At 39.3% G+C, this 10,683-nt stretch overlaps 1 protein-coding gene across 4 annotated transcripts; it reads left to right on the top strand.

Annotated features, from left to right (window-relative positions):
* Positions 1 to 745: 745 nt before the first annotated feature.
* On the top strand, positions 746 to 10,372 carry LOC119355319. 4 transcript variants are annotated; one of them, XM_037622108.1, is made up of 35 exons: positions 746 to 1,048; positions 1,134 to 1,254; positions 1,377 to 1,490; positions 1,576 to 1,697; positions 1,774 to 1,853; positions 1,935 to 2,022; positions 2,248 to 2,401; positions 2,497 to 2,551; positions 2,634 to 2,721; positions 2,806 to 2,883; positions 3,064 to 3,184; positions 3,260 to 3,366; positions 3,448 to 3,536; positions 3,612 to 3,699; positions 4,148 to 4,235; positions 4,332 to 4,386; positions 4,468 to 4,549; positions 4,635 to 4,712; positions 4,856 to 4,897; positions 5,262 to 5,384; positions 5,489 to 5,533; positions 5,642 to 5,695; positions 5,771 to 5,848; positions 5,935 to 6,141; positions 6,262 to 6,311; positions 6,397 to 6,592; positions 6,678 to 6,761; positions 6,835 to 6,987; positions 7,331 to 7,453; positions 7,568 to 8,392; positions 8,508 to 8,628; positions 8,703 to 8,738; positions 8,858 to 8,941; positions 9,303 to 9,397; positions 9,807 to 10,372. In XM_037622108.1, exons 3-26 carry the CDS (start codon positions 1,397 to 1,399, stop codon positions 6,587 to 6,589), a joined length of 2,259 nt encoding a protein of 752 aa, XP_037478005.1. In that variant the 5' UTR covers positions 746 to 1,048; positions 1,134 to 1,254; positions 1,377 to 1,396; the 3' UTR covers positions 6,590 to 6,592; positions 6,678 to 6,761; positions 6,835 to 6,987; positions 7,331 to 7,453; positions 7,568 to 8,392; positions 8,508 to 8,628; positions 8,703 to 8,738; positions 8,858 to 8,941; positions 9,303 to 9,397; positions 9,807 to 10,372. The 4 variants fall into 4 exon arrangements, with proteins under 4 accessions (XP_037478005.1, XP_037478004.1, XP_037478006.1 ...); XM_037622107.1 differs by having other exon boundaries at positions 6,394 to 6,592; XM_037622109.1 differs by lacking the exon at positions 6,262 to 6,311.
* Positions 10,373 to 10,683: the final 311 nt, after the last annotated feature.

Here is a 10,683-nt window from a genome sequence, read left to right as displayed (position 1 = left end):
GCAACTGTGCAATGGAGCAAAGAGTGTTGCCATGAGTCTTCAGAGCCGCACAAACCACATCTCGTAGTGGTTGACATGTTCCGATGGTGAAGGACATCAGCTGTGGGGACCGACTGTTGTGCTAGCCGCCATAGGAAGATTTTAACTTTTGATGGTACATCCACTTTCCACAGTCTCTCCCAGGACTTGGTTTCTCTGGCAGTATCTGACGAGTGGCCTCTCCCCTCAAGCCAGGCTTCTCTCCTCATCTTTGTTTCAACAAGCATACGGTAAGCCGAACGGACTGTGAATGCGCCGTTCTTCTCATGTACCCATGACCAAAAATCCTCTATATGCCTCGTACACAAAGGTATCGACATAATTGCTTGTGCATTGGTGGGCAAGAAGATCTGCGAAACTGTAGCTCGGTCCCATTCTGCGCTAGGCAGGATAAGATCACTAACCCATTGAGGTGGATTAGCAGTCAGACTAGCAATAGGTCGCATATTTGCTGGTCTCGGGATCCAGTTCTGATCCCATATGTGTGTCGTGAGTCCATCACCAATGCATTTTATGATGCCCTGCTTAAGAACTTTGCCGGAACTAACATGGCGACCCCAGCTGGCAGTGACCTGCAAGGCCCCGAGTCAACACCAAGGCCCGTGCGACAGCGCAAGCCCAACCCACGCGTAGCTGGGCCGGAATGGGCTTGAGCCGATCCAGCAGCTCCACCAGAGTATAGGGCATCCAGTGGATCACGGAAGGACCCGGCGGCGGCTACCTCCTCTCTCTCATTCCCCAACTCGTGTACTCCTCTGTTCATCTGTAATCGAGAACGAGAGCCTCGAATTCCTTCGTCTGTAAGATAGATCGAGTGAATCCTGTGTTGCTCCTCACATTCACCCTGTCGACGACCCAATTTGCTACCTCGCTTCTGGAGCAGTCCGCACGCCGGCGACCCGGGCGCTTCCTCCGCGATTTGCCTCGACCTCGACCTCTACCTCGACGACCCGCCTCCCGCTGCGCGGCATCCGCGAGTCGACCTTCGCCTTCCACGTCTCCGCCGCCTGTAGGTTTATCTCCCTCACCTCTCTTGCTACTCCCGTTCACCCTGCTGACGACCTACGTTACCATCTACCTCGCTTCTGGCGCAGTCGGCACGCCGGCGACCCCGGCGCTTCCTCCGCGATCTGCCTCGACCTCGACCTCTACGACCTGCCTCCCGCTGATCGGTTTCAGCTCGTTGACCCCTCTCCTATCTGCACTTTCTGACTGGTAAGACCCAACGATTCGTCCTAATCCCTCCTTCCCAAGTTGTTATCATGATTCACATTGCGTATGTGCCGTGTATTAGCCAATTAACTGAGGATAAATTCGTGTTTGTTATTTCTACACAGCTGTTCCCCGCCCGCCCGCCATGGATTATACAACCAGGTTCATTGCTTTCCATGGACTGTTTCACACTATTGTCTGCCAGACAGACAATACCCCATGCCCACTTTTAGCTTTATGTTAGTACTAGTTTATCACCTGGGCATTCTTCTACATTTAAATGATTAATATTACTTTGAATTAAGAATGTGATTGTCTTCACAGGTAATTCATTAATTCTATTGGGCGAGCTCAACTTAAATTTAAGGCAAGGTGTCTGTACTATATCAGAGAAGAAACTTATTGAGCATGTCTCTGATTATTATATGACTAAGGCCACTCACAAGGTTTGTTTTCAATCTCGTGCAGTCGAATAGTTTTGTGCTTCGTGGTTGGGCTGTTAATGTGTAATGCAATTCACAGGTGTCGAAAATTAGGAAAACTACAAATAAGTCCGTCAAACGCTTGGCACAACCCATTCAATGTAAAATGATGCTCACAAGGTATTTAGTTGGTCAGTTGTTAATTTGTTCCTTTTATGTGGATTTGTTCATTCGTGTTCTAATATCATGTTGATGCTGTAGTGTTGAGCATATGGAGAACAGCGGAGAACTCAAATTATTTGAGCAATTGGGTATTAAAGTTTATCATGCCAATGTTGTTGATCCCAAGGTAAATATTAAGTGTGAACTGATTTTGTTTTTGCTATGTGACCAAGAGTATTTGTTGCTACTTCTATGCTTGCTTCATAACAAAATTTTATTGCTTTATTTCATTTAATTTGTTGATTGCTGATATTGGAGCATGATGATTAATTGTACTGATTATGTGATTACCTTCTCTCGCTCACGTTTTTACTAGAACCTTGTGATTTATTTAATTTACGTTGATGTCTAGGAAGAAGAACTGGTTAGAGCCGTAGGGACAAATACATTTGACACCCTTTTGGCTGGTCTTGCTGCACATAAAGCTAAGACAGATGTGCAGAGTCATTCTCCCGGTTCTTCACAGGTGGATGAGAGTGCATCATCGCATTTGGAGGCAGTCGATTGTGAGCATTTTTAGTCTGGTTATTCGTATTATGGATTTGTAAATCGTTTTAGCTAATGATGTTCACTGCAGTGTTTCTAAACAATTGCATTGCAGGGGAATTGATTGATGACTTCCTTAGCAAGAACCACACTCAGTTAACAGCATATGGGTATGGATTGATGCTTTGTTTATGTTAATATGTCTCTATTCATGTTACTGATTAATATGTGGCTGTTGTTTTGAGATGACAGTATTCAGTCTATAAAACAACAGATGATAGATAAGAATGAAACCGTATATGCTTTGTTCTGGAAGAATCACTTTCACGTGATGTTGCAGGTGGTTTCTTTTTTATTATGTTACTTTCTGGATATGTACTTTAATAAATTTGTATGTTTTATAACTTCCTGCTTTCTTATGCAGCTACATGGAACTTTACTTCTGTTACAAAATACTTCAGATCAGGTTGAAAAGCCTATTGCATGGCAGCATATCAATGATGTATGTTATGCTATTTATTTCGACTTTGTTTTCTTTCCCAAGTTACAGTTCTTACTGTTTGAATGCCCTTACTGAAAACCTGTTTAACAATCATATATTTCCTCATTTTTAAGTCATCAATGTCATTTGATGCTTGCATGGGCAAATTAAATTGACTACTGAATTCACTTTTTCACAAAGGTTTTGGACAGCTCATGGACACAAGGGAATGACTATGTTGCAAAATCTGTGTATTTTAGAGGTTGCCGGACATTCATTATTTATCCTAATATGAATGGCTCATCCGCACTGGTAGCACTATGTAAGTGTGTCTCAATTGTGATGCAAATTTAGCTCCTGTTGAAGGGCTACTTTTAGTCAATCTTGTGTTCTGCAAGCAATGCCATCCTTCTAAGAGGTGATGTGGACCTGAGTAAAATACTTGATTGTAACTTGAGTCTAAATCTTGCCCAACTTCATCAAGTTGTTTTCGGGGCCAAAAAGGTTTAATCGAATCATTTCTACTTATGTACATTGTCTTGAGTATATGATGTTAATTTGTTAATGAGCTGTTTTAATTTACAGACTGTGTCCTATACCATGACGCCAGAACAATGGCTTGTAGCAGTAGGATGCCTTCATCAACATGTCGATGTTAAAATCAACTTCAAAAAGTTAGTTTGCTTATCTGTAGTTTCTTACTTCACGCGGTTCATATTCTGATAACCTCTTGTGTGGTAATATTGCAGCATCTACAACATAAAAATCACGAAAGACCTTCAGATTTTTGAGGGCCTTGGCTTTCGTTTATGTCATGGTTTCATCGCTGACCCGGAGGTATGCACTTAATACATATGGAATGAGTCGTTGTTCTAGCCACTGTTCCTTGACCTTTTCTAGTCTTCGGAATTAGATTCAACCTTCTTTCTATGATTTTACATCGCTGTTGCTGTATGATATTTCTCATTTCGCCTTTTTTGACACATGTCCTTAGGTGGGTATTTGTTTAAGCACTCTGCGAGTAAACCTTGCTTAGGAGTTCGGCCAATTTCGCCTTTTTTGACACGTCACTTTCTATATATCTCTATACATTACAAGCTGTTGTAGCTTTGCACACTAAACCTTCTAGCCACATAATTGTGTACATGAGGAAGAAAGAACTTTCAACATGCTCTACTTCTGAAGCCAGATCAATGATTTGTATACTCAGTACCACTTTAGACATTTGTTACTAACAAATACTTTTAGCCTATGATTTACTATTTATGTTTGTTTAAATGTTTAGGATCTCAATCTTTGCAATGCAATTGGAGAAAGGTATTATGATTGTACAACTGAGAGCCCAACTTCTCATTTGAAGGCTGACGATCATGGTGAGAACTTTGTTTCTTCATTATTCAAAATTCTTTGTATATGTGTTGATTCCTTAGATTGTGACAAGGGTAATTCATTTTATTGTTCATGTGCAGGAAAGTTACTTGATAAGTTCCTAAAAGATCATGATACTGAACTAACACCATATGGGTACAACATATCTACACTATGTTTACACATGTTTTTCTCTCCACAGTAAACTTAATTTGTTCTTTTTTTTCAACCTGTCAGTTTGCGAAATTTACAAGAGGAATTGTCGGAAACAGATATCTGTGTTATATTCTGGAACAAACAGTTTCATACAGCTATCAAGGTTTCATACTTTGTTAGGTTATTGTCTCAGATTTTACTTAATAACCTTCCTGATATTTTATGTCCTCTATCCTTCTTCCGTGCAGTGCAATAACCGCATCTTTGTTTTGAATCCAAGTTTGAGGTCATTTGATGAACAGAAAATATGGAGAAGTTTAGACACTGTAATTTCATCGTCATATCTCTTATATCACTACCACTGTTCATATTGATTAGGTGTACTAATTTTTGTGACTAGTGAACTACTTGTCACTTGATTGTTTTTCTTTGAGCATCTGATTATACTTCTCACTCGTTCATTTTTTAGGTGGATGGTGCTGGAGCAACTTTGGCCAGTCTTCCTGACCCTGTAAGTGCATCATAAATGAGATATAATGCTAATTGATAATAATTATCTGGAAGAAGCTAATACAAATCTTAGTAGGTTCGAGTGCTCATATTGACTTTCTACACAATACGTTTTCACTATATTGTGTAAGAACAAACTACTACTATTGATTAGGTGTAGTGATAGTAGTGAGTAGTTGAGTATGTTCTATTACTACTAGTACTTGTCAATGGATTTTTTGTTGGCTCATCTACACACTATTATATTGTGTTAGAACACAAATGCTACCAACCAGCAGGCCTGTATCTAGAAATTTAGTGGATTAACTCTTTGTTTGTTTGAGTGCTCGTAAAGATTTTCACTATTTTCTTGATTAATCCTGCAGATCTCTGGAAAATCAGGCGAATTTATATGCATCAATTCAGATTGTTTATTGGCATTTACGTCATCATTTAATCTTCAACGGCATAATTATGTTAATCATACAAGTTCTGGCAGCACAGAATTGGTCTGTCTTTTTTCCTTTTCTTTCCCATCTAGTTATTGTTTTTATATATTTATTCGTGTGTCAAACTGCGCACAATTAACCCCCGTTTTGCCAATGTTCTGCAGGACATTTTGCAACACAGAAGTGAATATAGTAATTGCTGGGATAGTGTAAGTTATTCTGAACAAATTGTTTATGCTTGTTTTCATAGTTTGCTCACACATTGTAAATTAGTTTTAGATATAATAACTCTTTTATTCCTTTTTTATGTTGTTCAGCTCTCATCTAAAGAGTCTGCCGAGATATTGTTTCTAGAGGATATGCAATTTAAGGTATTTTACTCAACATGATCATTACTTACACGCCATTTTGTAAGAAAATTATCTGAAATTGAAATATATTTTCAGAATCTTGAGGGAAAACTCATTGTGCGAATACTAGAACAGCGATCTTCTCAAAAGGACGGAGTTGCTATGATGTTGTTGGTATGTTATTTTGCATAACCTCTATACCATGTTCTGTAAGTATGAAATCAGTAAAGAGTTTTTATTCCTTTTTTGTGTTCTTATAGGACATTAGGCGTCGTTCCATGGAAGGAGAAAAGATAACGTCAGAAGTTCTGTTTGCTGTTCTCGATGGCGCCAGCGAGAAAACTTTGTTACGCTCTGATATTCGTAATTGCAAAGAGGGAGGAATATGGGACGTCAGTCCGAGTGACATCATAACTGACATGAACTCATTGCTTGCGTGTTACAGCTACTTGCTTGAGAAGGCATTGGTAAGTTTGTACTATATTATGCAAGAGATGATGTATTGTCACAATATGGTTTCAACATTGGACATACACAAGCTTACATTATATAAATAATAACAAATGAACAAATGGTTACAATACAAGGCTGCACTAGCATATAAATTTGGGGAAGATCTTATTGCCACGGAGAAAAGGTATCACTAACACCATTAATGCATTACTGAGATAAAAATTACTGTTTATTATCATTATGTAACTTAGAAGTAAAATATCCAGTAGGGGAAAGAAGGTCAACGACCAAAACAGTCAGGGAGAGCTGGATATTTCTGCTCATTCTACCGAAGATCATAGTTCTAATTCTACTGACCAACATGATAGCCCACCTTTAGAAGGCACCAAAGGTCATAGTTCTAATTCTACTGGCCAACATGATGATCCACCTTTAGAGCACTGGAGACGGTACAAAAGATGACAGGTATTATCGATTAATATCATTGAGTCTGTTATTGCTATTAAGTTATTATGATGTCAATTTCTAACTTTGGAGCGGAAACTTCCAGGGTTCAAAGTAGCCAATCCTTAAAACATACTGAAGACGACAGCATTGGCAATCTGTATGATTTGATTCTTGAATTCCTTAGGAGGTACTGCTTATTCATTTTCCTTCTGACTCGTCTGCTGTTCGAACAAGTGTTTATGTTTCATATGTTTACGCAGCTTTAGGAACAACGACCCCAAAAAGTTCTACAGAGGTGAAATTGAAACGATTAAGTATATGGGCAATTTGGATATACACATTCATTTTCCGCACATGAAAGAGTATTCTGCAGAACTTGCTGCATATATTATTGATCATCATGACAGTGACGGGTATGTTTGAAAGTTACATAGATCCATCCTAATGTTATATGTTTTGCGTACTTGTTGTTGATACATGTCTTGTCATATTTAACATTTGTATCTCATACTAGTTATATCTTGCTGAACAATCTACTATCATCCTTATCTAGTAGTTTCAAGTTTGTTTGGCCTGGTCTCTGCATCAATTATAAGTTATTTTCTCCACTAAACCTGCCTAAACTGCTTAGTAAATGTCAATTGTTTGTAGATTAATACACACCTACCTTAAATTACCTCATTTTACTATCTTTGGACGAGCACCTCATCAGTTACTGATTGTCTCTGCTCTAACCTTATTTATATCTTATTTCAGGGTTAAAGTTGATATATCACGTGCTGCTGCTCAATACCTTGTTGAACATAACATTGGAAAACCTGAGGAAGAGATACGTGAGGGTATAAAAGTGATAATGGTGGATCTGCCCTCACCAACCAGGTCAGTTTTTAATAATGCCCCAAATAAGAAAACATTATTTGTTTGATATTAAAATTTTCTTACAACCAAGTAACCAACAAAAATTGACAATCGTCTTTCTTTTCTTAAATGCAGTAACATGTCCTTTAAGAAATATGCTAGGCTAAACAAGTTGATAAGGCCTTTTAAACTTCCGAAGAAGTTTCGTCGACTTTTTTCACTTAGATGGAAGGAAGATTGTACTTGATGACATATGCTGGAAGAAGAGCTGCTCGTGGGCTAATGAACTGCATCATTAAGAAGCACAAGGAAAAACTTTGTTGGAGAGGTGAATGGAAATTGTCTGACATGCGCATCGAAGATGGATTGTTTGTTATTGACACAGAAGCATTGTATGTTGCGGATGTCGAGGGTATGGCTTGGGATTATAAGAAGTACATTGAGCTTCTGAATCCTTTCTATGTCACAGTTGAACAATCCTCCTCCTCTGGGTCAAAGAAAAAACAATCCTCTTCCTCCGGGTCAAAGAAAAAACAATCCTCCTCCTCCTCATCAAAAGAAAAACAATCCTCCAATAGTCCACCATATTGGGAAATTCTTCAAACTGACACCATGGCGATGCCAGATCCGTTCAAGGACCCAAAGGCATTTGACAGATTTCAGAAGTACATGTCTGCACACTTTGCATTCATGCCACCAGTTAGTATATTTCAGTTTCTTTGTCTGCTATTTAGCATTTGTGATGGACTGCGGCCAAACAGCGATCAACAATATGGACCGCTGAACGTTAAGCCGAAGGCTGTTGAAAATTGGACACCCAAGGCTATAGGAGTATTTCTGTTTAATGACGTCTTCTTCTATTCGAAGAATGGTGTCATTGTCAATGCGTATAGTAATACGTACTGGTATATGCTAAAGTTTGTTAGACATTTCTCTTCACATATTCTAAGTCTGACAAAGGTATTTCTCAAGGCCTTAACATATATTCTGTTTTAGCTAGTTTTGTTCAATTGGTGTATAGAAATGATTTGTGATATTGTCTGCATGTTCTGAATTTTGTTTTGTTCTTGTGAAGAACACTGAATGCAAAGATGTCCAAGATATGATCTTAATACATTTAATGCTAGCCTGTCGTCTTGATCGTAATTTGGCATCACTAATCGACACATTGTTAATCAAACAAACATGGATGGACTGTAAGTATTTGTGTTTCTTGTTTTATCTTATAGCATATTGTTCTTCTTAGTTAATGTATTATATGTCATTGTAGATTTTTACGTGCATGGCAAGCGCTCTTAGCTTCAGAGTGAGTTTCCTAAATATTATATTGCATATTGTAATTACGCTTTTTGCTCTACATGTAATGATGGGATCATTTTAATTTTTATTTCTTGTATCATGTACGAAAAATATATAAATGTGAAGTGATAAAATCGAGGAGGATTTCTTAGAAGATCAAGTATCTGAATCTGAGGATGAAGAAAGTGACACTGATGTTGAAGAGACAAGGTAACAGTCTGGAAAACAAGAACTGTGATTAGATGATTTAATATATTTTGTTCATCTTGCTATGTTATACTCCCTCCGGCCGGAAATACTTGTCATCAAAATGGATGAAAATGGATGTATCTAGAACTAAAATACATCTAGATACACCCATTTCAATGACAAGTATTTCCGGACGGAGGGAGTACTACATAGATAATAAGCATCTGGTGCAAAAGTTCTGGTTTTAATTTGTATTTAACATATATATAATCAGATATGTACTGTGATATGTGATATTGAAATCCTTAGAATAATTATTGTGGAAGTATTCATGATTGTGACTTTAAAGCTCCAACCATGAACAATATATATAATTGTACAGGGATGAAATCGAGGATGAAGATATTGCAGATCTTGAACCGTTCAAATCTGAGGATGAAGAGTGACAAGGAATGCTATACTGGGAAGAGACAGAAGGTAATATATAAATGCACCCTAAACGCCTCAGCCCTGATCGTGTCGAGTAGGCTAATGCTACAGGGCTGTGCTCTGTTGATGATTATGTCTTGAGCTATGAGCATAATCAGTGACTGGGTTCCTCCTCTCGCGGGGTTGGCGGTGGCATGGACTGTCTGCTGCCACCAATCCACAAAAGTCTGCCCAGCAGATTGGGGGGGGGGGGTCTTGGAAATGTGGTGATTATGGCTCTCGGATGTACATTCGTTTGTTTTGCCAAATGTGTCTTTTCAGTTCTGAAACTCCCACCATGCAACTTTGGTTTTCAGTCGATGTCGCAACTTTAATTAACTAACTTCTACCATTCCTTTTCCCATATAATGCCTCTACTATGACTACTTACAATATTTTGCCTGTTTGATTTTCACAGGCTTGAAACCATCTCGAGATGCATGCTCTGCAGGCAACACTTCAGCTCTGCGGGCAAGGGCTGTGGAAATTCACCACGATTTGTAGATGCATGCCCTGCTGAACCTTGTTTTTGTTCAGCTTGATGATCATGCTTATGGATAAGACCGAACTAGCCCATGTAGTTATGCATGAGTTCATCCCTCTGTTTTCTCCTAGGGCGTTAGATAGAAGCAGCATTTGAGGGTTTTCTATGGGAGTCGGCTGTTTTTTTTGTTAGTCTTGGGCGAATTTGTTTGCCCCCTCTTCTCTGGGTTCTCCGGTGGCCGCACAAGCACAAGAGTGCTCCTGTAAGCAACTACTTTTACCGAGAGCCCCGACTCATGGATCTACCATACCACATCAGATGCCCGTACAGCAGGAGCGGGATGGGCATTGTACATCCTTAGGATGTGGACTGCGGAGCACGTCCGTGGCACACGAATGAAGTGGGTCGTGTGGCCCTTATAACAAAAGAACTTGGAGCACTGCTTGCTAGTAGTAGATGTTTGGAAGTCAGTTTTTTTAGAAATGTTCTGCTGTAATTCATTCTTCAAGTGCCTCTATCTAGTATTAAACCGTAAGTGGTGGTACATCGAGCATCTCGCGTCCCGCACGGGCGCTTAAAAAGTCGGAAGAAAACCATGGACGACTGTCCGCGTCCCGCACGAAGAAAATCACTCACCCATAACCCCCAAGGTCAAGCAGCACATCAAGGCCTTGTACAATCCTTTCTATAGGAGAGATGCCTAATTAAGCGTATGTCTTGTACACATAAGCACCGGTTCTAAATGAAAGTCTGGTTTATTTCTTCAAGCATCTTGCATTGTACAAGGCCTAAACTCATGAATAGTTTCAGA

This window comes from Triticum dicoccoides, chromosome 2A (genome assembly GCF_002162155.2).
Source record: "Triticum dicoccoides isolate Atlit2015 ecotype Zavitan chromosome 2A, WEW_v2.0, whole genome shotgun sequence".
In the NCBI taxonomy this organism is placed as follows: Eukaryota; Viridiplantae; Streptophyta; class Magnoliopsida; order Poales; family Poaceae; genus Triticum; species Triticum dicoccoides.
This window is presented reverse-complemented; position numbering and strand designations above follow the sequence as displayed.

Excerpts from the sequence above, each read along its gene's own strand:
- LOC119355319 (XM_037622107.1), top strand. The coding sequence starts at position 1,397 with ATGGATTATACAACCAGGTTCATTGCTTTCCATGGACTGTTTCACACT. Across the intron at positions 4,898-5,261 it reads TGGCCAGTCTTCCTGACCCT|ATCTCTGGAAAATCAGGCGA; the intron begins GTAAGTGCATCA and ends TTAATCCTGCAG. Across the intron at positions 5,696-5,770 it reads TAGAGGATATGCAATTTAAG|AATCTTGAGGGAAAACTCAT; the intron begins GTATTTTACTCA and ends ATATATTTTCAG.